This window comes from Eptesicus fuscus, chromosome 24 (assembly GCF_027574615.1).
Source record: "Eptesicus fuscus isolate TK198812 chromosome 24, DD_ASM_mEF_20220401, whole genome shotgun sequence".
NCBI lineage: Eukaryota > Metazoa > Chordata > Mammalia > Chiroptera > Vespertilionidae > Eptesicus > Eptesicus fuscus.
Genome location: NC_072496.1, coordinates 6,180,195 through 6,207,171, shown reverse-complemented (window position 1 = coordinate 6,207,171; position 26,977 = coordinate 6,180,195). Strand labels below are relative to the sequence as shown.

The following is a 26,977-nucleotide window of genomic DNA, read 5'->3' as shown; positions in this document are numbered from 1 at the left end:
TGGCCAGGGTGGCCGATTGGGCCGGCGGGACGCTGAGCTCGCGTCGCCAGCGGCGGCTTGAGCTCAGCGTCTGCGCCATGGCTGTGCTGCGGCACAGAAGGGGCCTCTGGGGCAGCGAGCTCACGTCCCACCGCGGACCATCAAAAGTGTGGGAGCTGGGTGCCTGTCCGCTCAGGCACCAGGCCTTTCAGAAGCCTTCGCTGAGCCGGAGGCTTCTGAAAGGCCTGGTGCACCAGCGGACAGGCACCCAGCTCCCCGCGAGCGAAAGTGAAAGCGTGTAGGGGACCCTACACGTGCATGATTCAATCATGCACTGGGCCTCTAGTATATATATATATATGTGGTTAGATATATGATAAAGCAAGAATCGTCAAATGTTAATATAGAATCAAGGCTGTGGATATACAGGTTTTTAATGAATAAATCTTTCCATTGTCCTTTCGTTTTAAATTTTTCATAATAAACTGTTGGGAGTAGGATGGGGAGGTAAACTCCTGCGCAGCCTTCTCTCTACAAAGGAGCTAATTATTCACTGACTTCCTACCCATGATATAAATTATGTAACGTAATGCACTCTCACGGCTTCATTAATAAAAAGACAAAAGACGGGCGTGTTCTATTTCTCCGCATTCATTCCGATCAGAACTCTACAGGTTTTCAATTGAATGGGTTGAGAGACAATGTGTAGCTGAAAATAATCCGTGTGTACGCGGTGTAGTGAGGAATCCCTTCCCCCCCCCCCGAGTCGCTCAAAAACACACCCACCCACCACCGCTGCCGCCACCGCCGAGATTAACAGTCCAACTCACAGTCTGCAGCGGAAATCTGTTAAAAAGTTCCAAAAAATTCTTTAAAGCCCACACTCGGTCTCCTACGCTCCTAACCCACCTAGACAGCTGCCTAGTTAGCATCTCTAACCCGAGATCACAAACCGACCTCAAAATGCAACCTATGTCCCCCGCCCGGCCCCTCCGCCCCTCCCTCCCTATTTCCCGCGCACTGGACAGACCGCTCCTCTGCGGTCACCCCGCTCGGTCGCCGCGCCCTGACCATCCCACCGCCCGAGTCTTCACAACAGGGGTGGGGAAGCTTTTTCCTGCCAGGGGCCACCTGGATGTGTCTAACACCCTTCGTGGACCACACAACATTATCAACTTAAAAGTCAGCCTGCTATCGTTGGTCCAACATTTCATTAACGCACCCCAATGCCTTGGCAGGGCCAGACCAAAGGATTTCTCGGGCTTATACGGCCCGCGGGCCAGAGGTTCCCCACCCCTGCTCTATATTTACCCCCTCCATTCTGTCCCACTGCCACTGCATGAATGCATCATTTTCTTCCTGGGTTACTAGAGGGATCCCTAAAGTTGCCCTATCATCGGCACTTCCTGCACAAGGATGTCAGGTTAACATCACCTAGAAAATGAAATGTCCCACTCGCTCGCTCTGCACAGGGGACTCTATAAGAGTATTTTCATTAGGACCTTGCACAAAGCAGATTTACATTTCTGCTGGCCTCACTAAGATCACTGTCATGTAAACCGACGAAGACAAGTTCATTCACGTGGCCCCATCACTTCTGTCATTGAGACCCCCATGGAGAATGATGGTCTGAGATTTCACCATAGAACGGCTGGTATTCTCAAAATCACGGATAGGTGTGCCGGAAGCCAATTCCAGCATGTCCAGCAGGGCTGAACCATCTGGAAATGGCTGAGGGCCTTTCCCCAAACCCGGAAAGGATGCATAAATGATTGCTTGCTGCCAGACAGCTGAGGGCATTACAATCTACATGCTATTGCCTCCTGCTGGCCAAACACCTGAACAGCCGAGGGCGGTTTCCCCAATCTGACAACGGATTCTGTATACCAAACCTTACCCTTGGGTATGTACATCTACCTTGCTTTAGGACAAATTGTGTTAATAAAAAGCAATGGGTCCAGAGAGTCAGAAGAACTGGGTTTCTTTAGCTAAGTCTTCTCTGGCTCCCCAAAATGCCTTTTAAAATTGTTTCGTCGCTGGACTCTTGATTAATTTACATACACACAGCGCCTTCTCCAGATCCCTGAACCCTTCTAGATGCTGGATTAAGACCACCAGCATACGTGGATTATATTTTTCCCCCCAACACACAGCCTAGACTTCAACAAGGCTTCCCGTTTCTGAGACCTTAATTAACACCAGTACCAGGTTCTAGGAGCACGGGCGTTCCGAGTAGAGAATCTGGAGTTAGCCTGGAGTGAATGCCAATGCCAGCTCTGTGGTTTCTTCTCACACATCCTTGTGACCTTAAAACGAGTTGCTATCCCGTCTCCTTAAGCCTCCGCCTCCTCACTTCTACGTAGAATAATAGCACCTACCTCCCCGAACTGCCGTGAGAATAAAACCCCAGACATAAAGCACTTCCAGTACCCGGCACGCAATGGGCACTGGACGGTGTCAGCCATGACCAGCATCGGCAGCAACCGCATCTCGGTAAGTGGGGATAAGCAAATGAACGGGGTTCCAGAACCACAAGTGAGCCCAACCATCACCGTGCACCCTCTGAGCCATGGCCTGCACAGAGCTCTCCTCTGACCAGTCCCAAGGTCAGAACTTCCCATCCCGCCAGTCTGGTGCGTGAGAGCGAGCGTGGTCCCCTTCCTATCACCTGCATGCCGATGGGGCTTCCTTCATTCCCACTCATCCTGGTTCCTCCTTTTACCTGGCGGCTATGACAGCCTACAGTGGCTATTGGCGGATCTGGGAAGGCATCCCAACCTTGCAAGGTCACAAGGTCACCGCCGCACGTGGCTGATGCGTGGCTTCTCACTTCTTGTCTCAGTTTAACTGCTACCGCAGGTGACTTAATTTTTGTTCAATGTGTTCCTTCTTAATATTTGACCTGGAAGGTCAATGTAAAGTGGAGACACATACGAATGTGACACTCAGGTACACTGGGTACTGAGGGAAACTAAGTTTATTACAAACGGATGCTGCTCGTGCTTAAAAATAACCGCTTGAGGGAAAACAAGCCTGGTTTTCCTATTATCCCAAGGAAACCCTTAATTTTCCGAGAGTATTCCTTGGACATTCATGCTTCCTGACCAGATTATTTATACCGTTTGGCAACTACGGTCAACATTCGACGGCTGCCAACTCCTGCTCAGAACGACTTTATAAAGTTGTGAGATTCTGCCCATTACCACTGGGACAGCATGGCTCTCGCCTCTTTTTCCATATATAGTTCTTGCAACCAGACCAGGAATCCGGGCCCTAAGTATGACAGACCAGATACCCCTCGGCACAAACCAGCTCAATCAAACAAGGCCCACCTGCTTCAAGTTCCAAGGACTAGACCAGTGGTCGGCAAACTCACGAGTCCACAGAGCCAAATATCAACAGCACAACGATTGAAATTTCTTTGTCAATTGAAATTGACAAAGAAATGTCAATTGTTGTGCTGTGGATATTTTTTAAACTTAAACTTATTCTAATGCCACTTCTTCAAAACAGACTCGCCCAGGCCGTGGTATTTTGTGGAAGAGCCACACTCAAGGGGCCAAAGAGCTGCATGTGGCTCACGAGCCGCGGTTTGCCGACCACTGGACTAGACCGTGATGACGACCATAAAACACAAGTTCCCGGGAAAGGATCTGAAGATTCTAGGAAATGGCACACAGCAGACTTTGAACACACATACCCTAACATCGTCACAGCGCCCTAACGAGCCTACAACAAATACATTTCTTAGAAGTTCCGTATTTTATATTAAAACTAGAGGCCCGGTGCACGAAATGCATGCACGGTGGGGGGGGGCGGGGGGCGTCCCTCAGCCCGGCCTGCACCCTCTCCAATCTGGGACCCCTGCGGGATCGAGCCTAAATCAGCAGTCGGACATCACTCTTGCAATCCGGGACTGCTGACCCCTAACCACTTGCCTGCTTGCCTGCCTGATCGCCCCTAACCCTTCTGCCTGCCTGCCTGCCTGATTGCCCCTAACTGTTCCACTGCCTGCCTGATCACGCCTAACCGCCTTTGCCTTGGCCTCTGTCACCGTGGCTTTGTCCAGAAGGATGTCTGGAAGGACATCCAGAATGACATTCGGCTATCCAGTCTAATTAGCATATTACTCTTTTATTATTATAGATTATAGATTTAATGAGGCCCTAGCTGGTTTGGCTCAGTGGATAGAACATCAACCTGCGGACGGAAGGGTCCCAGGTTCGAATCCCATTCAGGACACAGGCCTGGGTTGCAGGCTCGATCCCCAGTAGGGGGCGTGCAGGAAGCAGCCAATCAATGGTTCTCTCTCATCATTGATGTTTCTCTCTCTCCCTCCCTCTCCCTTCCTGTCTGAAATCAATAAAAATATATATTTTTTAAATTTTGATGAATATTGGCAATTAACTCCATGATACAGCCTGTTTTAATATGATGGTCTCCTCCCTCCCCCCCCAAAAAAACTGTCAGGAACACGGATGCTCCAGGTAAATACACCGCATTTGTCTCATGGTCTCCATACAAGCACACCTGTATGTATGCAGCATGTCCCTGAGGGGGTCAGCAGGTACCCCAGCAGCATGAGAAGACGGAAGCACCAAAGAGGGCTGTGCACGCTACAAGAGAAGCGTGAATGGCAAAGGCAACGAACGCCCAGACCTTAGCCAGGCCCTGGGAGGTGGAAGAACATGTATGAACAGCGGGCGGCCGGCCGTCATGCGATCGTCCCCGACACGGGAATACACAGGATGAAAGCGAAGAGTGATTTCGGAATCACGAGCACGCGGTGTTTTGTGCACACACTCGGGCAGTGCGCCGAGAAGGTAATCACAGGCCGCGTGATCAGGGAGAATTGCGGGCCCCGTCGGAGAAAACAGCGGCCCGCTTTCATTCTCCGTCCTCAGCCAAACGCAGACCTCAATGTAGTCACGACATGTTGGAAGTTCTTGTACTTCTACCAAATGTTCAGACAAGGAATAATGGTAATTACTGCCTTTTATTATTTTTTTTAAAAAAGCTGCTTGACTAGGAGGCCTTCGTGCTGTGATTTTTTTAATATTACCAGCAAAGTGGGGTTATTAGCCATCAATGGCCGCTTGTTTGCTGCAGCCTGCTTTGGAAGGAACCAGACAAATGGCCCCTCAGCGTGCACCCATTGTGCTCACATGGTCTCAGCTGTAAAAAATCTTCTTTTCAACCTACCTTAAGAAGCAGCTGGTGGAGCCGCTGAACATAAAATAAAATGTCAAACTTGGGGGTGAACAAAGAAGCCGAGATGAGTGTGCACGCAATGAAAGTGGAGGCGAGCCCTCGCCTGGGTTGCTCAATGGTTAGAGCGCCGGCCCCTGGAACCGAGGGTTTCATTCCGGTCAAGGGCACGTACCTGGGTTGCAGGCTCATTCCCCCACCCTCACCTCCGGTAGGGGCATGCGCGAGAGGCAACCAATCAATATCAGTATCTGTCTGCCTGTCCGTCCGTCCGTCCGTCCGTCTCTCCCTCTCTCCCTCCCTCCCTTCCGCACTCTCTCTAAAAAGCAATGGAAAAAAATATCCTCGTGCCGAAACCGGTTTGGCTCAGTGGCTAGAGCATCGGCCTGCGAACTCAAGGGTCCCAGGTTCGATTCCGGTCAGGGGCATGTACCTTGGTTGCGGGCACATCCCCAGTGGGGGGTGTGCAGGAGGCAGCTGATCGATGTTTCTCTCTCATTGATGTTTCTAACTCTCTGTCCCTCTCTCTTCCTCTCTGTGAAAAATCAATAAAATATATTTAAAAAAAAAAAATATCCTCGGGTGAGAGCTAACCAAAAAAAGTTGAGGTGAGGCTAGAAATGCAGAAATAATTACATTGCTCCTCTGGCCCACTGCCAGATTCAAAGTTTAAGGGCAGTAGTTCTTAAACAGTTGTAAAAAGTGGTAAGTCCAGGCCATCTTTTGTTTGGTTTTTGTTTTTCTTTGAATGAGGACCTCTTCAAGCAGTGCACGGAAAGTCTCCATTCCCGAGACTGCTTCAATGGCATTTGTGTCATTAAAATCTCAGAGGCCAACAGCCTGCCTCCACTCCGCCTCGTTAATCATGCTACTTCTCTGTCCCACTGTCCTCTTAATGGTTCCTGTTCAATCTGCATCTCGGTCCACATCCAAGGAGCCTTCTCGAACCGGCCTCTCCCCCCCACCCCACCCCTCACGGAGGTCTGCAAGCCGCACAGAACTCCCGGTGTGCCCCTCGGCCAGCCAGGGGGTTCTTCCTGCATAATAACTGCGTGTGTCTTAGGCAGAGCACATGCTAGCGCAGAGACCTGTATCACCTCAAGTGTTAACACGCGAGGCGTTCTCAAGCCTCCTCGGAACGGCAAATGAGCAAATGTGAACCACCACAGTTTGATCTTTTTTAATGTGTTTTTATTTAATTGACCACCTCCCACCCTGGCCGGGTAGCTCAGTTGATTGGAGCATCATCCCATACACTGAAAAGGTTGCAGGTTCGATTCCTGGTCAGGCCACACACCTAGGTTCCTGGTTGGTGCTCATACAGGAGGCAACCAATCAGTGTTTCTCGCATTGATGTTTCTCTCTCTCTCTCTCTCTCTCTCTCTCTCTCTCTCTCTTCCTTCCTCTCCCTCTCCCTCCCTCCTCCTCTCCCTGCTTACTGTCCCTCTAAAGTCAATCAAAGCATATCCATGGGTGAGAATTAGAGAGAGAGAGAGAGAGAGAGAGAAATATCACCACCTCCCACAGAATATGCAACTTTGCATTTGAAATCAATGGAGAAATTGCTCTTACTTTATAGATATCTTTGCTAAAAGCATAAAATACTGTAATAGACAGCTTTGCTGAAAGCATAATCAGTGAAGGTTAGAAATCATATGTGTACAGATCTGACATAATTGAGGGGAAACGGGCCATGTACAAAACTCAGCACATACAGGGTCAGCCCTACTTAACTGAAGGCTGGGAACAATTCAACCTTAAAACTATGAAATTAATCATGGCACAAAGGCTCACACTAAGTATTTCTATTAGTCAATTAATTTTAATGAGATGAAGTCCAACGTTCAAGTTGATTTAATGAAATGTACCTTGACACCAGTAGGGAGTCACACTCACCCTAATTCCTAACCAAATGAGGGGGAAATATTCCCTGCTTTCCAACGGAAAACTTAAAGCCAGTCTCCTAAACCTGAAATGTCCTTGTCGTGACAAAGAAATACCTGCCCTAGCCAGTTTGGCTCAATGGTTAGAGCATTGGCCTGTGGACTGAAGGGTCCCAGGTTCTATTCTGATCAAGGGCACATGCCTGGGTTGCGGGCTCGATCCCCAGTGGGGGGCGTGCAGGAGGCAGCCGATCAATGATTCTCTCCCATCATTGATGTTTCTATCTCTTCTCCCTTCCTCTCTGAAGTCAATAAAAATATATTTTAAACGAAAAAGAAAAGAAATACCTAAAATAAGGCAGGACTACAGAACCTTCTCAAGTATGGTGTGCACACCCATATTCTCATGTGTTGGCTTCATCTTTTCATGGCAGCTGACTTATCAGCTGGCACGGGACCTCAATCATGATCCTATTTCTCCAAGTAATTCACATACATCTCCCCGCAACAGCTGTGTAATTTTAATAGCACGTCTAAAAATACAGGGTTCAAAACATTTAAGTGAGTTTCATCTGCCAGTGAAAAGGAAGAGGACTGAACAAAACACACTCAACTCAATTCACGTTAAAGAAGTAATTTAGCAGAAGGCAACCTTCGAAACGATGAGTAATGCAATTCATAAAAAAATAACCATGTTTATGGGCTGCATTATAATTTGGGGAATTGTCCTCTTCCTCGAGATATGTAATGCCTGCAACGGCACTGGAAATGTTCTTTTTATTATTATTTCCCTACTGCTAAAGAGGATATTCTCTTTGGCTAGAAATTTAGAAACTATCGTTTTTCTCAAGGCCGTGACATAGCTCTGTGTCCTCCCCCAGCTTTAACGGAGAAAGATTTTTTTCTGGAGCGGCTTAGCTGTCTTCCCCTGGCTGCCCTCGTAAGCCACTTAGCGGCAGAAGGCTCCTGCTACCTTTGAATACATGGCCCCAAAAGTCCCACTGCTAGGGAGACAGATAGCTCATGGAAACACCCAACTTTCAGCCCTAGCCAGTCTGGCTCAGTGGATAGAGCACCGCGGCCTGCGGGCCAAAGGGTCCCGGGTTCGATTCCGGTCAAGGGCAAGTGCCCAGGTTGCAGGGTCCTCCCTGGCCCAGGCCCTGGTGGGGGCTCGTGCAGGAGGCGACCAATGGATGTGTTTCTCTCACATCGATGTTTTTCACTCCGTCTTTCCCTCTCTCTTCCACGCTCGCTGAAAATCAATGGAAAAAAAATATCCCTGGATGAGGATTAACAAAACCAAAAATAAAATAAAATAAAAAGAAATGAAAAAACCCAGTTTTCAGATACCTTTCTCCCGTTCGTGACAATCACAACACGGATCTCTACATTCTACTTAGGCGAGGTCCACCAGCAAACCCAGCGGACGGATCCATCAGCAAAACTGGGCACTTCATCAGCCAAGAGTCTGGAGGATTGGAGTCGAGTCCGGGCCTCTCGGGTCTTCAATTTCCTAATCGCTAAAATAGCAGGGCTCCTGAAATTACCTAAACCATAACACCAAACGAGACGGGCCGGAGGGAGCGATGCAGCTTCAGATGAATAAGGCACGGTGTCGGCTGGGAACCAGCTTTAAAAAGTCCTTCTTCAAACACGTTGAACTATTTCTACCCATCAAACAGCACTGACCGGCAAATTACACAACAAAAAGACTATGAATAGTTTCCTCCAATTATTCAGCCTGGAAGGACTGATTTAGCTTACGCAGGCAGACTGCTGTGCCTCCCTTGTAGAAGTTTCTGGAAACGTTTGCTTATTTGAGCTAGGTAGGCATACAGAGTTGAAAACTGGGTCTTCCAGGTTCACCGTTTCATTTCAAAATAAAAGCAACACAATCGGGTGATGGGAGATGCGACTTGGGTAGCAAAGGGTTAAAAGTGGCTGCTTTGGATCCATCGCTCTCCACACGTTCAAATGGAAATGAAACATCTGACCAGTGAGATAAAAGTGGTGAATACGTTCAACAAGTGGCCACAGCTGTTAGTTGCACGATTCCTGCCATTCTGACCAGAGGCCCAGGACGCGAGGCCTGATTAAATCCCCTCGTCTCTCCCCTCCTTCCCCCCCACACGCTGGAAAAGGACAATAAAGGCTCCCCAGTCAAGCACTGGGCATCAGTCCCACGTGTGGGACATGTACTCAGGGCTCTTGGGTCACCCCAAATGAGGACCCCACCATGGAAGTCATTTTCCCTCCGTAAAATAAAACGAAATAATTTAGCCAACATTTAAAATTACATGTGGTACGTGTTGAAACCTAAACGATATGTGTAGTTAAACGTTTTTATTTGTTTTGTTTTGTTTTTAGAGAGAGAGAGAGTGGAAGAGAGAAGGAAAGACTGACAGGAATATCAATGAGAGAAACACATTGATTGGTTGCCTCCTGCAGGAACCCTGACCAGGGCCCGGGCTGGGGAGGAGCCTGCAACCGAGGTATATGCCCTTGACCGGAATCAAACCTGGGACCCTTCGGTCCCCCAGGCGGACACAGCCAACCAGCTAGGGCTTTTTTTTTTCTTTTTTTTTTAAATCTACACATATAGTTTTGGTTTTTTTAAATATATTTTATTGACTTTTTACAGGGAGGAAGGGAGAGGGATAGAAACATCGATGAGAGAGAAACATCCATCAGCTGCCTCCTGCACACCCCCCCACTGGGGATGTGCCTGCAACCAAGGCACATGCCCTTGACCGGAATCGAACCTGGGACCCTTGAGTCCGTAGGCTGACGCTCTATCCACTGAGCCAAACTGGTCAGGGCCACATAGAGTCCTTTATTACTGCTCAAGGTACATGTTGAAAAGCTAGCTTATATACGATTAAAATCATAATGAAGCTATTTAAGAGATGGTAATTTGCAACTTCTATAAAATTATTTTTAATGATATAGGAATACTCTAAATTGGAGAAAATCCAGAAAAGCATACCCTCCAATATATAACCTTGCTTTTCTTTCTCCAAAGCTGCAGCTTAACGCGAACTCTAGAATCAAGCTTCCGTTTCAAAAAGGAAAGGAATCGCTATGTTTATGCTTCAGCATTCACGGCAGACACACGCGCTGGCTACCCTAAGGGCTGTGAGTCATGTTTATTTTGGAAGACAACACGGGGGGAGTTCCACGCAGTTTTTAGGGGTCTGTCTTACTCTGAATTGTATTTACCCAACTACAAAACGATGCAAAGCTTCTTACCAGGACTGTTTATTCCGGCTAGAAACTTCTAATAAGCAAATACTTGCGTGGAGGCCAAATGAGCTGGAACAATGCGCACTGAGTGAAATAATAACAACTGTTATTCGACTAAATAAACGGAGAAACTTAAAAAAAACAGGTCCTTTTTAGGGGTAGGTATAAATACCGGAGTTCCTTGTCTCTTTCCTTTTGGGAAAAAACAACATCAATCTCTTAGGGCGGTGGTCGGCAAACTCATGAGTCCACAGAGCCAAATATCAACAGGACAACAATGGACATTTCTTTGGAGAGCCACATTTTTTTATTTTTATTTTTTATTTTTTTAAATATATTTTATTGATTTTTATAGGGAGGAAGGGAGAGGGATAGAGAGCTAGAAACGTCGATGAGAGAGAAACATCAATCAGCTGCCTCCTGCACACCGCCTACTGGGGATGTGCCCGCAACCAAGGTACATGCCCTTGACCGGAATCGAACCTGGGACCTTCCAGTCCGCAGGCCGATGCTCTATCCACTGAGCCAAACCGGTTTCGGCAAGAGAGCCAAATTTTTTTAAACGTAAACTTCTGCTAACGCCACTTCTTCAAAACAGACGCGCCCAGGCCGTGGTATTTTGTGGAAGAGCCACACTCAAGGGGCCAAAGAGCCGCAGGTGGCTCGCGAGCCGCGGTTTGCCGACCACTGTCTTAGGGGTATTCCATCCAGGAACTTGTCCCATTTGGAGCCAGTGAACATTATTACTACTGTGTGTCTTTTCTTTGGATAATGCCGGTGATTTACGAGAGAATGGACAAACAGAGCTGAAGGGGAAATAAGGACTTAATCGAAAAGGGGGTAAGTACCGTATTTTCCGGCGTATAAGACGACGTTTTAACCCAGGAAAATCTTCTATATGCCCAGTCGTCTTATACGCCGGACAATACGGTAAGTGGGAAAACTATGCATTAAAGGGCTCTTAAACAAAGGAGGAGTGCATACTGAGTGACTTACCCGCTAGAAACAAATATCAGTATTTTAAAATTATGTGTTAACAGGAAACACTGGACTAGATTAACAACAGTATTTAAAAGACCAACCCGTAGAAAGCCGATTTTTTTTAAATTCAGCGATAGTACATGTCACACCAAAAAAAAGCAACAAATATTGGTAAGGGGGGGAGAGGAAAAACAAGATCTGAAAATAAGCGTAATTCCAACTGTGTAAGCCCTAAGAGAAAAGATGACAAGGCAGCGGCACGCATCCCTCAGTCCACACGAATCAGACATCACAGCGGGGTTCCGAGGAGTTACACCGCTTACAGACAACAGGGATGACGTCAGCATCTAGTGCCGCCTTCTCAGGGGGCTTAGGGAAGGGAACGGGGCACACCAGAAAAACAATTCCACAAGCGTGCACCCAGGACCAGCAAGCTGCCGGCTCACCTCCGAGACGCAAACAGGAAAGTCCAAATCAAGACACAAGAAGGCACCACTGGTAAAGAGCGCTCACCTTCTTTCTAAAAGACGATGAAGAACATTCCAAACAAAGCTCAAAGCATGTCAAAGGGCCGCAGCTGCCCTTTACACCGCCCAGCTACACCCACAGAGAGTCCTGCTAACGATGGCTACACAAGTGTACGTCCCAAGCTCCAGCTTTTCAATGGTATGGGGAAAAAAAGTGGAAAAAAAAAGAAAAGAAAAGTCACTAATATGTCTTAGTGTTGAACCAAGCCAGCCTTGGCGGTGAAAATTAGCCTTTAGGTCCAACCGTTGTTGGGCTGCGCACGCCTTAACTCTCCAATAATCCAGACACGTGGGGGGTGTGCATGTATGTATGTGTGTGTGTGTGTGTGTGTGTGTGTGTTGTAACATAACCATTACAAAGCAAAGCTTGAGCACCGTCCTAAACCTGAGTCAGTTACTGATCCCCTACTGAAGCCAGGGGTGATTCACAACAGGAGTCCCTCATGAATATGGTGTATTCTACCCTGCACTGATTTTAAACTAGCCTGTATAATAAAAGGCTAATAATATGCAAATCGACCGAACAGCAGAGCGACCGGTCGCTATGACGCACACTGACCACCAGGGGCAGACGCTCAAGCAGGAGCTGCCCCCTGGTGGTGAGTGCGCTCCCACAGGGACAAGCCGGGCCACAAGCCAGGCTCACAGCTGGCAAGCACAGCAGCCGTGGCCAGAGTCTCTCCCACTTCCGCGGCAGCACTAAGGGAGCGGGCCTAAACCATCAGTTGGACATCCCCCGAGGGCTCCCGGACTGCGAGAGGGCGCAGGCTGGGCTGAGGGACCCCCCACACACACACACACACCAAGTGCACGAATCTCGTGCACCGGGCCTCTAGTGATCACATAATTAGAAAAGGAAAACTAACTAAAGAGATGTATTCACGAAATTGTTTCAAGACTAATGACAATTCGCTGGAAAGCTATACTCTTGTCTTAAAATGAAAAATAATAAAGACCATTTAAAATGAATACTTACTATTAAGTGCTTGGGAGGCTTCTAGTGAAAAGATTAGGAATGTCAAAAAAAACAAAAAACCACAAGGACACTGAATCAAAGATTCTACTCCCACAGCTATTAACTGATCTTACCATCACTGACAGCTGAGCTTCTATACGGGACTTGCTATGTGATGTGCGCTGGATAGGAGCTTCAGGACCACTGTCTCACTGAATTCTTGCAATAATCATATGAAATAGGCACCACTGTTATATTTTGCAGGTGAAAGAAACTGAGAAGTAAAAGGGCTTGCCTACGGTTATAAAGACACTATGCCATAAAACTCAGACTTGACCAACCTGAGCCCAGAATCCTACCGAGTGGGAACAGCCAACAACATGGTGAATGGACTTACTGTCACTGAATTGTGCGCTTTAGCTTTTATGTTATACTAGTAGCCCGTTTGCATGAAGATTCATGCAATAGACCTTCATTCACCTGGCTGCCTGCACCAGTTTTCTGCCGGCACCAGGGACCCAGGCCTTGGCTGTGGCCACCGCCTTCTGCCTTCTTTCAGGGTCCAGGCTTGGCCCCGGGCGGTGGCCTTGGGCTCGGCTGCACCCAGCGTCCCTGCTACCGATCGCAGGAGCCGACCCCCAGTGGTCTCCTGCGATTGGCGCAGGCACCCCGCTGGCGCCCAAAGCCTCGGGCGGCTTTCCCGGCCTTGGGCTCCGCCACACCCCAACGTCCCTGCAACAGTTTCCTGGTGGGCGTGGTTGATGGGCGTGGCTTGGTTGGTGGGCGTGGCTTGGGCGTAGCAAAGGTGCGGTCGATTTGCATATTTGTCTATTATAAGGTAAGATGTATTTTACCCACAATACATTTGTGTTTTTTGTGTGTTTTGTTTTGTTTTGTTTTTTCAGAAGAGATACTGCAATACTTAAATACAGGTCAGGATACAAGCAGCACTCTCCAAACATTGGTAATTGGGAAAGAAACGAAAAACAATCCATTATGCACGGTATTTTGGTAATCGTTAATAAATAATTCATATCTCTGCCCCAGTTCATATTGCTCCTCCTGAGAACCAACCCTAAGAAACAAAAAAGCTTCAGATCCGAAAGCGCTCACTGCAACATTCATAAAAGGACGGACGGACGGAAGGAATCTCAATGGCAAACTACCAGAGAATGGGTTTGGGTAAACACGACATATTTACAAAATAAGTTGCGCCGACACTGACAACGTTTACTAAAGGCGTTCATTATGAAATGGAGAAAAGGCTGTATGATGAAGCCAACGGGATACAAGCAGAATATAAATTCTATAAACAGAAACCAAACTAGGCAACAACAAAAAAAAAGACTCAAATTAGGTTTATTATGGGGTTTACTATAGACACTTTCTTTTCGCTCCGCTTCCCGGCTCTTGAACAAATCCCGCTCCTTGGCGTCCCAGGCCCTTGGACCTTCTGCATCTTCTGTTGGGAATGATTTCTCCTGATGTCACCATGACCGTCTCCCTCATCTCTCAGGCCAACTCACACGTCACCCGCTCAGAAGGGACTTCCTTAACCAAGTCAGGCCTGGGGCACCTTCCCCCCACACAGTTTATCTTCTTCTCGGCACTTAGCGAGAATAACCGACGGACTCATTAACTAGTACGTCTTTCTCCTCTACCCTGAGTAGAGGAACCCTTACCTTGCTGATCTACATATCCCCAAGCCGGAGAACGGTGCCTGGCAGTAATGAATATTCTGTAGGTGATCAATACATATGAGTTGACTGATTCACTTGTTCCTTCTCCTTTCCCATACTTTGTCAATGTTCTAGAGTAAGCACATACTATTTTTGTATTTTGAATAAATATAAAACAACTTCAATGGACAAATTATGACTCATCAAGCCAAAGCTAGAGCACGGGCCTGCAGACCGAAGGGTCCCGGGTTCGAGTCCGGTCAAGGGCACATGCCTGGGTCATGGGCTCAATCCCCAATAGAGGGCGTGCAGGAGGCAGCCGATCAATGATTCTCATCATTGATGTTTCTCTCTCTCTCTCCCTCTCCCTTCCTCTCTGAAATCAATAAAAATGTATTAAAAAAAAACAAAACACGGATGGGATATGTAACCCATGTATGCAATCCCAACCAACTAGTAAGCTTAGGATTCAACCAGCTGAGTAAATTCTACTGATGCTTCTAAAGATTATCAGAATTTAGTCCTGACTGGTTTGGCTCAGTGGATAGAGCGTCGGCCTGTGGACTGAAAGGTCTCAGGTTCGATTCCGGTCAAGGGCATGTACCTTGGTTGCGGGCACATCCCCCAGTAGGGGTTGTGCAGGAGGGAGCTGATCGATGTTTCTCTCTCATCGATGTTTCTAACTCTCTATCCCTCTCCCTTCCTCTCTGTAAAAAATCAGTAAAATACATATTTTTAAAAATATTAAAGATTATCAGAATTTAAATTCCTACACAAAATATGGGTAATAAATCTTGTTGGATACTACCACCCCATCGGAAGGCAACGTAAAACTCTACCAAAATGATTCGATGTTATCCAGCTCATTTTTAACTCAAACATTCTGCTACCATCCACTTGCAATTACATTCTGAGCAAAAAAAGGTAAGGGAAGGCGGAAGCCACGTTTTTAATTTGCTCGCGGCAGCGGTCCAAGGCTCTTCCAAGGAAGCTCCCTTAGAGAGAAAGGTGGTCAGTTAGAAACATCACCAGCCAGAACGAAGTGACCTCAACTGGACGGAGCAGGAAAACCTTCATCCTTGAGGCCAAGGAACACCATGGCAGGAACCACGAGGCAGGTTTTCAACTACACACCCGCTTGCCCCTGGTCCCCAAACAGACCGATCAGCAGCTGCTGCCCTGGCCCAAGGCGTCTCCCTGGAGGGGAAGGACAACGCCCTCAGAGTCAGCCAGCCTCCCTAACCACCAACGTGTCCAATGACGGGGGAGGAAGAAGAAGTGAGCCACGGGCCACTACCCCCCAAAACTAGAATCGCCAGCAGCTCTCGGGAAAGGCCTAGCCATCCACCTCCCTTAAGAACAGCCTTCCACGTTCACAACTGGCCACAGGGACGGCTCTCAGTCAACCAGCTGCCAGCATGGGGTGGGGATCCTTCCTTCTTCTCTCTCTCCTTCTGAGAGAATACAGCACAGAAATAAGGGGGTGATACTCGCCTCTGTGTCACTCTGCTTCATCCTTCTCTAATAAGCAGCTCACCGACCCTAGACAAGGGCCCAGGACTCTCTCCATTCATTCATTCATTCGTTCGTTCGTTCGTTCATTCATTCAATCGGTCAGTCGGTCAGTCCACAAATATTTTGTTGTTGTTGTTTTTGGTTAATCCTCACCCGAGGTTAATTTTCCATTGATTTTTTTAGAGACAGTGGGAGAGAGAGGGAAAGACCGAGAGAAACATCAAGGTGAGAGAAACACATCGATGGGTTGCCTCCTGCATGAGCCTCGACCAGGGCCCGGGCCAGGGAGGAGTCTGCAACCGAGGTACGTGCCCTTGACCGGAACTGAACCTGGTTCGATTCCGGTCAAGGGCATGTACCTTGGTTGTGGGCACATCCCCAGTAGGGGGTGTGCAAGAGGCAGCTGATCGATGTTTCTCTCTCATCGATGTTTCTAACTCTCTATCCCTCTCTCTTTCTCTCTGTAAAAAAAAAATCAACAAAATATATTTTTAAAAAATAAAAATAAAATAATAATAATAATAATAAAACAAAACTTCCCCAGTCAATCGTTGCCCCAGGTCAAGGCTGCCTGACATCTTCCTTTGAGGAGTGACAGCGTTATCATCCTACCTCTTCCCAGATCCCGGAACCCTGGGGCAGCCGGTCCCACCTCCTGGGCTTTCGTCTGACCCTGCTGGAGTCATTCCTACACCAGCGCTGCTTCCTCCACACCAAGAACCTCCCCCAAACATTTCTTTGTATCCCTACCAACAACTTGTCCCAGCGACCATTCCCATTATCACTCTCCTGACCCACACAGTGTGGCCTGGAGAGCCCGCCTTCAACCTACCTCCTGGCGCTGCGCTAAGTGAAATAAGTCAGACAGAAAGTGACAAATACTACAGAATCTGGGGGGGAAAAATAAAAAAAGCCACACTCATAGGAACAGAGAATTAGAATGGTGGCTGCCAAGAGCTGGAGGGAGGGGGACATGGGGAGATGTTTATCAAAGGATGCAGAGTTCGGTAAGGTGAGTGAGTTCCGGGAACCTGGTGGACAGCACGGTGACCAGATTGAACAGCATCGTCTTATATGCTTGAAAGTAGGTAACAGGGCAGATCTTAAATATCCTCACCACACACGCAAAAGCTAATTATGCGAGGGGGTGGAGGTGTTAACTAACCTTATTACGGTCCTCTCACAATAGAGCCACATACCACACCATCACATTGCGTACAAACGTGGTACATGTCAACAATCTCAATGAAGGCAGAAAAAAAAGAACTGTGCACGTGTAAAAATAAAAACAAGTGAACCTACCACTTAACGAGCCGTGGAGATGATTTTAGATATAGATCATCAGGACCTTCCAAAAATTCAAACTTTCCTCATGTGCTCCATGGGCCTTCACCAACTGAACATATGCCATCCAGGCACTCCCGGGTACCATCTACCTCAGCCCACAGCTCCCGTTTCACCGAAGGCGTACGTGCTGTCCACGCCATATACCTGTCCTCCCGCTCCAAGCTCTGCCCTCACAGCCCCTGGAGCCTGGAGTATTTGCTGTGGAAGAACCACTTAAGCTTGCTTTGAGTCTCTCTCTCCTTGTCTCCCTCTTGAAATCGCTTACTTCAAAAGCAACTGGAAATCTGTTTCTACCCCCAACATGAAACCGTTCTGTGTACTCTCACGTTAGGTGTGTAAAGAGGGCGTTTTGACACGTCATTGGTCAACTCTCGAAAAAGTCTTGCCCATTATTAAGACCGTGGGACAACGCGGAAAAGTGTCCATGATACCGTGTTAAATGAAAAAGGACAGCGGAGGCTATGCAGATTAAGGTGTTGGGGTTTATGGGTGACTACCATTCCCCCCCCCCCCCCCCGCCGCCCTATTCCAAATTTTTGTTAACATGCTTTTAATTTTAAGTTGGGGGGGGGGGTATGTTCACTAAGTTGATTATGGAGATGACTCCATCTATAATAATAAAAGCGCACTATGCTAATTAGACCAGATAGCCAAACGACCTTCCGGACGTCCTTCTGGACAAAGCCGGGGCTGCAAGGGCTAAGGCAAGCCACCCTGGCTGCGAGGGCCGAGCCCCTTGCACGAATTTCGTGCATCGGGCCTCTAGTAGGTACAGACTTGTCAAAACTTACCCAACTATACCCTTTAAATGTGTGATGTAGTACATGTCAATTATACCTCAATGAAGCTGTTAGAATGTCTAAGTTGTATTAAATGTCTGCGAAACAATGGCAGAATGACATACCAGTAAGTACAGAGTAAGGAGAGCTAACAGGAAAAGGCTGCAGGGTGAGGGGCAGTAACCTGCTCCTTAAAGTCACTCCAAGGGTGACTCTCAAAAGGAAGACGTCACAATCAGGAAAAGAAAGAAAAAAAGATAGCAATTCTAAAGAGAAATCCCCAACACACACATCCAGTTTACAGAAGTCTTCTCTACGTACAGCAAACAAACTGGCAAGTTCAGGTTTTAGAAGGAACAGAACTTCTGTATTGCAAGAAAGACTCTGGATTACACTGAAACCCCAACGAGAAGCAGCCAAGAACTTTGAAGACACCAGAGTTTTTAATGTGGATTTAAGAGAGCTCTGAGAAAAAAAGTAGGCTTACAGAAAGGAACAGGGTAAAACAAAGACTTCTCTTCTGTTTGTTTTTTAGAGATATACTAGAGGTCTGTTGCACGAAGATTTGTGCAATAGGCCTTCCTTCCCCTGGCTGCCGGCACCAGTTTTCCTCTGGCACCTGGGACCCAGGCCTTCGCTCCAGCAGCAGCGGAGAAGCCAAGCCTCTTCAGTCTTCAGTCTTTGCTCAGGCGGAGCCTTCAGTCTTCGCTCCGTGCCTGTGTATGCAAATTAACCCTCCATCTTTGTTGTGTTAATTTGCATACTCACTCCTGATTGGCTGGTGGGTGTCATGGAGGTATGGTCGATTTGCATACTTCTCTTTTATTAGTGTAGATGCTTATTGTGATGAGTTTTTATATTCTGTTGTCCTGTTTTTGTATTTTATTTCTAATTAGCAATGTAAATTAGTCCCTTTCACTTGTTTTCTAAACTATTTTTCCCAATTTTTCTTTCTTTTATTTTGCTTAACATTAGTAAAATAATTCCCCAAAGGCTCTCAGGTTAGCCCTTTTGTATTGGTTAGCTATCCTAAAAAAAAAAAATTCACCTATATTAACCAGAAGGATGAGAAGAAAAAAAAAAGTATTTTTAAGAGCAATCAAAAACCCGCAATTTCTCCTGTAAATCTAAAATACAACGATACTTCCATTAACCAGTGTCTTGGAAGATATGGAAACTTTAAATGTTAAAAGCTTCATAATTTGGTGGAGGTTAGACAACCTACCCTGGACAATGAATGGATGTTCTGTTTTCCTCAATATTTCTCAGCATCTTAACTGCAGAGGCCAAGGAAGCCAAGACTAAGGTCCCCTGAAGGGGAAATACCCAGGGTCCTGGTATTGGTGAAACCTGTGACAGGGTCACCCTTCCCAGACCAGTCTTACTTGGTCTGTACATCACCGCTTCCCCTAGTTAAGGGGGAAAGCTCAGGAGTAAGGGCCTTCTGACCTGGTGGGATGTGAATCTGATGGTGGAGAACTATGGTCAACACTCTGACATGGAATCCCAATCTCCCTACTCTCATACATGACCCGTTCCTGAAAAGCATGTGAAAGCAGAATGTGTAAGAGCTGACGGAGCAGTAACAGCCTGAATATAAAAACGAGTTTTCATTCCAAGAGTCAGATAAAAAAAAAGTCCCTGGTTAGGAGATGAATGTGTAGTTTTAAAAACTAAGATATATGCAATCGCTTTCAACAAGATAAAAATATAAAATAGAGGTAAAATTAATTTTCTAAATGTTATCTCAAATTCTAGTTTTCTTGGCTTACCTAAAAGCAATAGTTAGTAGACAGATGTGATTTTTTTTTTTCATTGCTTAGAGACTTCACAAAGAAACGAGATGTTACCTTACCCATTTTGTTTAGAAATTATCTTAGGATAAAATTGAACTCCAGACTATCATTGGAAAGGAAAGGAGTGTTACAAGCAACATTCCTCAGCCAGCTCTATAATCCTGTAAATCTAACAGATCAATAAAATATGAATCTTCCATTTCTTCCATCATAAGACTTCACCTTTTACCGTAGACACATTTTGTTTTTGTTTTTATTTTTTAAAATGTTTTTATTGATTTCAGAAAGGAAGGGAGAGGGAGAGAGATAGAAACATCAATGATAAGAGTCATTAATCAGCTGCCTCCTGCACACACCCTACTGGGGACCGAGCCCACAACCCGGGACCGCTGGCTCCTAACCGCTTACCTGCCTGCCTGCCTGGTCGCCCCTAACCACTCTCCCCTGCCAGCGTGGTCACCCCTAACCACTCTCCCCTGCCGACCTGGTCGCCCCTAAACACTCTCCCCTGCCAGCCTGGTCACCCCTAACCACTCTCCCCTGCTGGCCAGATCGCCCCTAACCGCCTCTGCCTTGGCTCCCCCCTACCATGGCTTTGTCTGGAAGGACATCCGGAAGACGTCCAGTCTAATTAGCCTATTACCCTTTTATTAGTATAGATAATTTAGCCCCTTGTTATTTTTATGGTTGAAAATCGGAGGAAGCACTCTCACTGAAATTCCTATTTATCGCTAAGTATAAATTTGTAAGAACATATTACACACCCTGGTTAGGAAACATGATAGTTAAGGTGTCTGTTAGCTATACCAAGTCAATTAAGTTGTCAGCTCATTCTCTGGAGCTCACAAGAGAAAGCTAGCCAGAAATTTAAACCTGGGAATCAGCAGCACCCAGCGGGTACACCCGGGGCTGAATAAGGTCAGTGAGGAGGAGAAAAGGAAGAAAAGGGTCAAGAGATTCAGCCAATGAGATAAGAAGGAGAGAACCAAGAGAGTTTCATGGTCAAAGTGGTTCAAGGCCAGGATGGTCAACTGCCCTGTAGGTTAATATGAGGCCAGAGGCAACAGGTAAGACTTCCAAATTGTCAACTTTCAGGAATGCTTTTCCTGCACCTTCCTTCCATTTAAGGGGGGGAGGAGAGGGGAGGAGGGAGGAATTCTATCAGAACGAGACACTTCTGCATCCTATAACCAGCTTTTAGGGGAAAGTCACTTCATCTCCAGAGCTGTTGACGATTTCCCAAGTGAAGATGTAACCGTGACTGAGGCTAAATGCGGGCAGCAGCCCCCGGACAAGGCAGCTACAGAACCTGATTTCAGCCGCCTCCACCCACCACACAGAGCCCAGGAGCAGGGGGAAGGAGAGCGCCTCGCCCATCCCCGCCCCGGCGTCCAAGGGGAATGGCGTTTGAAACACACACTGCTTTGTCCCGACACCAGCACGCATCCAAAATACGTTCAGGGAAACCCCACCTGAGCAGCGACTGCATCAACACAGAACTAACTTAAAAAGCAGCTCAAGCAGCAGAAAAGCGGGTAGCCAGGACTGCCTTCTCTCAAACCCGATCCCAACCACAGTCATCCTTCGAGGTGAAATTCGGGCTAAAAATCCAGCAGGACGGAAAGGTCAACATCAAAGCATTCTCTGCTGCTACGGGTTGTGGTGAAAGAGACACTCCGTGTATTTGCTAGCTGGTACCACACACTTTGGGGAAGTATTTGGCAATAGGAGTCAAGAGCTTTTATTTATTTTTTTAATATATTTTTTATTGATTTCAGAGAGGAAGAAAGAGGGAGGGAGACAGAAATATCAATGATGAGAGAGAATCACTGATTGGCTGCCTCCTGCATGGCCCCCCACTGGGGATCAAGCCCACAACCCAGGCATGTGCCCTTGACCGGAGTCGAACCTGGGACCCCCTTCAGTCCACAGGCCGATGCTCTACCCACCGAGCCAAACTGGCGAGGCGGGCAATGCAAGAGCTTTTAAAACTGTTTCTGTTTCTTCGGAGACCTAATACTATTTCTGGAAATCTAAAGGAATTAGTCTGCAATTAGGAGGAAAAGAAAAAAAAACACCCTTTGGGTTCATGAAAGCATTACTCATTATACAAAATCACTTTAAAACCATGTAAATAGCCATTTAAAAGAAAATAGGCAAATTACAGTGAAATATGCAACTAATAAAATTCTGAGCCGTTTTTTAAAAGCACAGAAAATGCAAAACGTATCATGTGAACACGGCAAAAAAAATGCGCACAGAGTATAATCAAATGCATATAGAAATACACGAAAATATAAGAAGGAAACATATTTTTTTAAAGACGGTGCAAACTGTGAAGAGAAATGCAAAGCAAACTGACTACTATAGAGTTAGTCTGGTTGAGCAAGATGGGAAGGCATCAATTCAGGAGAGATCAAGGTCCAAGGTTCTCAGGGTAGAAGATCTACCAGAATATTGGGGGGCTGGGGGAAGTTCTTCAGTTAAAAATGGGGATAGAGATAGAGTGTCAAGCAGAGTTAGCAAAAAGCCATCCACTGCAAGTTCAAAGGCCACCGTATACTGTTTTTTTTTTTTCTCCCTTTCAATCCTGCCACCTTTTGGTGTATGGAATGACACTCCGACCCACTGAGCCACACCATCCAGGGCAAAAGAGCATGAACTTATAAAATACAAAACAGACGATCGATGCCAATTGGCTTTAGACTTCTGATGGTGTCCGGATGCAGTTCCCTAATGGCAACATGCCTTCCTATATACACTGAGTGGCCATATTATGATGATCTCGGAACACATAATAACCTGGCCACTCAGTGTATATCCTATATAATAAAAGGCTAATATGCAAATTGTCCCCTGGACCACGAGTTCAACCAGCAGGCAGGCCAGCCAACCGCCCATGTCCCCTTCCCCTGGCCAGTCTGGCCGGACCCCACCCATGCACGAATTCATGCACCAGGCCTCTAACATACACACACACACACACACACACACACACACACACACATACACACACACACATACACACACACACACACAGAGTGGCCAGATTATTATGCGTTCAGAGATCATAATAGTCTGGCCACTCAGTGTATTTGTATGAAACTATCAGAAAATAATTTGCCTTCTCCGTACACGCTAAGGCAGTGATGGCGAACCTATGACACGCGTGTCAGCACTGACACGCGTAGCCATTTCTGATGACACGCGGCTGCATGCTGAGGATGAAACATTTGCTGCTCCTGAGGATGAAACATTTGCGAAATGATGATTTTTCCTCAAAGTGACACACCACCCGAGTTATGCTCAGTTTTTTGGCGAAGTTTGACACACCAAGCTCAGAAGGTTGCCCAGCACTGCGCTAGTGGAAGAACCAACAGGAAAAATGGCCCAGAAACAAACCTGAAAAGGGGAGTTAAATCCTTTCTATATGATGAGCCGTAATGTCTATCCTTTCATATAGCATTAGCCATAACATAAAACACAAAGGGTATCCTTTTCAAATATTTAGAGAGAGAAAAAATGTCTACACTACGACAGGCCAAAAGAAACTCATGCGACATTCATGTGACTCCTGGGTGTCCCTCTCCGTCTTCTCATCTGTGACATAACGCAAGTACTTACCTTACAGCGTCGTTATGAAGATGAAATGAATCAATTTATCTAGAGCATTTCGAAGACGGCCTAGACCAGTGGTTGGCAAACTGCGGCTCGAGAGCCACATGCGGCTCTTTGGCCCCTGGAGTGTGGCTCTTCCACAAAATACCACGGCCTGGGCGAGTCTATTCTGAAGAAGTGGCGTTAGAAGAAGTTTAAAAAATGTGGCTCTCCAAAGAAATGTCCATCGTTGTGCTGTTGATATTTGGCTCTGTGGACTAATGAGTTTGCCGACCACTGGCCGAGACTAAATCCCTAACTAGTTGCTACAGGTTACTGATTCAGTTCTAGAGATGGGCAGAGAGGATGGCTGCACAGCCATGTGAACGACCTTAATGCCACAGAACCGGACACTTAAACACGGCTCAAATGGTAAATTTTATGTTGCATACATCACCCACTCGCGATGAAAACATTTGAAGTTCTCCTGAAAGAAAGGAAACTGTAGGCTTCAACAGAAAACTCTCTATAGGTTTAGGATTCCTATAAAAAAATCATCGTCATCCATTAAGGGACACTGGGGCCGTACTTTTCCAAAATAATTTGTGCTTGCTATGGTCAAGCGCGGATGTTCAGATTAACCTGAATTTCCAAACAAAACTTCGCTTGTTGGAGGCTGGCAATATCACCCCTCTTACAGTAACAAAATAAAATGAGTGCCCTAAACCTGAAGCAACTTGGAAAGAGATCTATAAAACGCTTTTCTTCGAACACAAGCATTGTAGTGTGCCTTCTACAACAGAACAGAACGGCTTCCGATCCCTTAAAAGTGTAAGCAATGACAAAAAAGCAACAAGAATCTTTAAATGCCCGTTTTAAAAATAAAACCTTGCAAAATAGCTCGAAACCACTTCTCTCGGATTACAAAATGAGCGTGCGGTGAAAAGGGCCGGAGAATACCAATTTACTATACCCTATACTGACTGACAATGCCGGTTGCATAGCAACGAGATTCTGCAGTCTGAACCGGCACAGAACTCCTTTTCTTGCTTTGCCAGGCCACCATTAACCCCATCAAGGCCGAAGGAAGTATGCAAAAACACACATTTGCATAGACTACTCCCAGCATCAGAAGCCTAAATGATATCAATTCTAAAACTCTCAAATCTCAAGCACAAATTCCAGCCTATGTACACAACTTGAATTATCCATTATGCCTTCCCTCTCCATGTTTTTTTTTTATGTACTAGCAAAAATAAAAGCGAACTGCTATGCAATTTTTGGACACATTTCTTTCAAAAGCATCATCGGCAGGGGTTGTGTGGGTTTTTTTTTTAACAATCCTACGTCATGGCATAACACATCTTTCCTTTCCTAGTTTCAAAAAGAAGTCATTGGATCCTTTCTAAAAATCAAGAACTGTAATTTCCTAACAATTAAAATTTTCTCCCACTTAAAATTTATTTGAACTATTTTTACGGATTGCCTATAACTAGTAACATTTCACAAAACTTTTTTTAAATATGTAAATCTACTTCATCTAAAGAACAACAACAACAAAAATACATTTGCAGTGATTCTTGCAATGCCTTTAAATACTTTTATTGTTTGAGGATTTCCTCCTTCCTTTTGAGAAAGTTCAACGGTGGCCAAGCCCCACCTAAGTAATAGATTAACTACAGAGAAAATCAACTTACAATAGTGGTTCTCAACCTTTTAGAAGATGAGAAGGCCCCTTTAAATTCATTCATTTCTACTTTTAACATATGTTTGTCTGAGAAAACGTGATTTAAATGCACTTCGAATTTACTAGCTTTTAAATTAATCTGTACATTACCATAACAGCAGCTCCATATCCTATGTAACAATTCTATATAATAATAAAGCTGTAATATGCAAATTGACCATCACTCCAACACACAAGATGGCCACCCCCATGTGGACACAAGATGGCCACCACAAGATGGCCAGCAGGGGAGGGCAGTTAGGGGTGACCGGGCCGGCAGAGGAGGGAAGTTGGGGGGGACCAGGCCAGCAGGGGAGAGCAGTTGGGGGGGACCAGGCCTGCAGGGGAGGGCAGTTGGGGGCAACCAGGCCTGCAAGGGGAGCAGTTGGGGGGGGACCAGGCCTGCAGGGGAGGACAGTTGGGGGCGACCAGGCTGGCAAGGGAGGGCAGTTAGGGGTGACTGGGCCAGCAGGGGAAGGCAGTTGGGGGGGAACCAGGCCTGCAGGGGAGAACAGTTAGGGGTGACCAGGCCTGCAGGGGAGGGCAGTTAGGAGCGATCGGGCCAGCAGGGGAGTAGTTAAGCGTCGATCAGGCTGGCATGGGAGTGGTTAGGGGTGATCAGGCTGGCAGGCAGAAGCGGTTGGGAGCCAGCAGTCCTGGATTGTGAGAGGGATGTCCGACTGCCCGTTTAGGCCCAATCCCTCAAGGGGTCCCAGATTGGAGAGGGTGCAGGCTGGGCTGAGGGACACACACACCCCCACCGCCACCCCTGTGTACGAATTTCGTGCACCGGGCCCTCTAGTACTTAAAGTATAATACATATGAAGGCTGGCATCTTTGGATTAAAGACAAAGCTTGGTGAACATCAGGGTTCAAGTATGCGTTAAACCAGTCCCACAGCTGACCCCCGAGCCCACACATTGGAGGTGAGTCCCCCCGAAAAGTTCACATCATGTAAAGACATAGGGGGAGAGCACTTACAGGTATGCAAGTGAGACAATGCTGGGGTCAGGTCCAGGTTCCATCACTCACTAGCCTCGTATTCTCCAGCAGCAAGGGCATTAATGAGGAGGATACCTACCCTGCAGAGCAGCTGTAAGGGTTAGAAGAATAGTGTGTAGAAGGATGCAGCACATTAAGTTTCATGCATTCACCTGTCATTTCCAAGCCTCATACAATCCAGCCCAAACCTGCAGCATTCCCCATGAGTACGTCCTATTCCAACTCCGAGATGGGAGTGGAGGCAGGACTGGGTATCATCTTAAGGACGGAAAATGAAATTTGAGACGCGGTCACTGCAAGGTGAGTCCATTAAGAGGCCACATCGAGTCGTCAGGGCGAGGTCTCCGGGATGACACAGGACTTGATCTGAACCTCCGCTGTCATTTGCCAACCGTGGGATTAGCCAAGTCGCGGCGGCGTTCTAAGCATCGCTTTCCCCCACTGTAATGGTGGCGCCAGCCTCATGGCTTGTTCTAATTCATTCAATGAAAATGACTCACGTGAAGCCCTTGGCAATTTGCCTGGCCTGTCTTTAAATGAGCAACAAGCAATCGCTGCTATTTATCAAATTATCTACTTACTTGATTTACATAGAGAATATTAAAAGTTGTCATATGTAATTGGCTAGCCCACTAGGTATGTACCCAGCGTGGGCAAAGGTTAGTCTCAGAGATACTGCAATCTATAGCCAGGGACTCGGCCCTGTGCCAGGCATCTGTCGGATCTTCACAGATACTGGGATCAGTGAGAAAAACGTATC

The 26,977-nt window shown here is 46.7% G+C and overlaps 1 protein-coding gene across 2 annotated transcripts in view; it reads right to left on the bottom strand.

The window, feature by feature from the left end:
- Window positions 1-26,299, bottom strand: part of ENAH (ENAH actin regulator) — a 90,947-nt gene extending 64,648 nt beyond the window's left edge. The window contains exon 1 of one of the 2 annotated variants that reach the window (XM_028157997.2): window positions 26,197-26,299. In XM_028157997.2, coding sequence (XP_028013798.2) covers window positions 26,197-26,240 — 44 coding nt within the window. In that variant the 5' untranslated portion in view covers window positions 26,241-26,299. The remainder of the gene's footprint in view (window positions 1-26,196) is intronic. The other variant, XM_054713048.1, reaches the window with a different exon arrangement.
- Window positions 26,300-26,977: the final 678 nt, after the last annotated feature.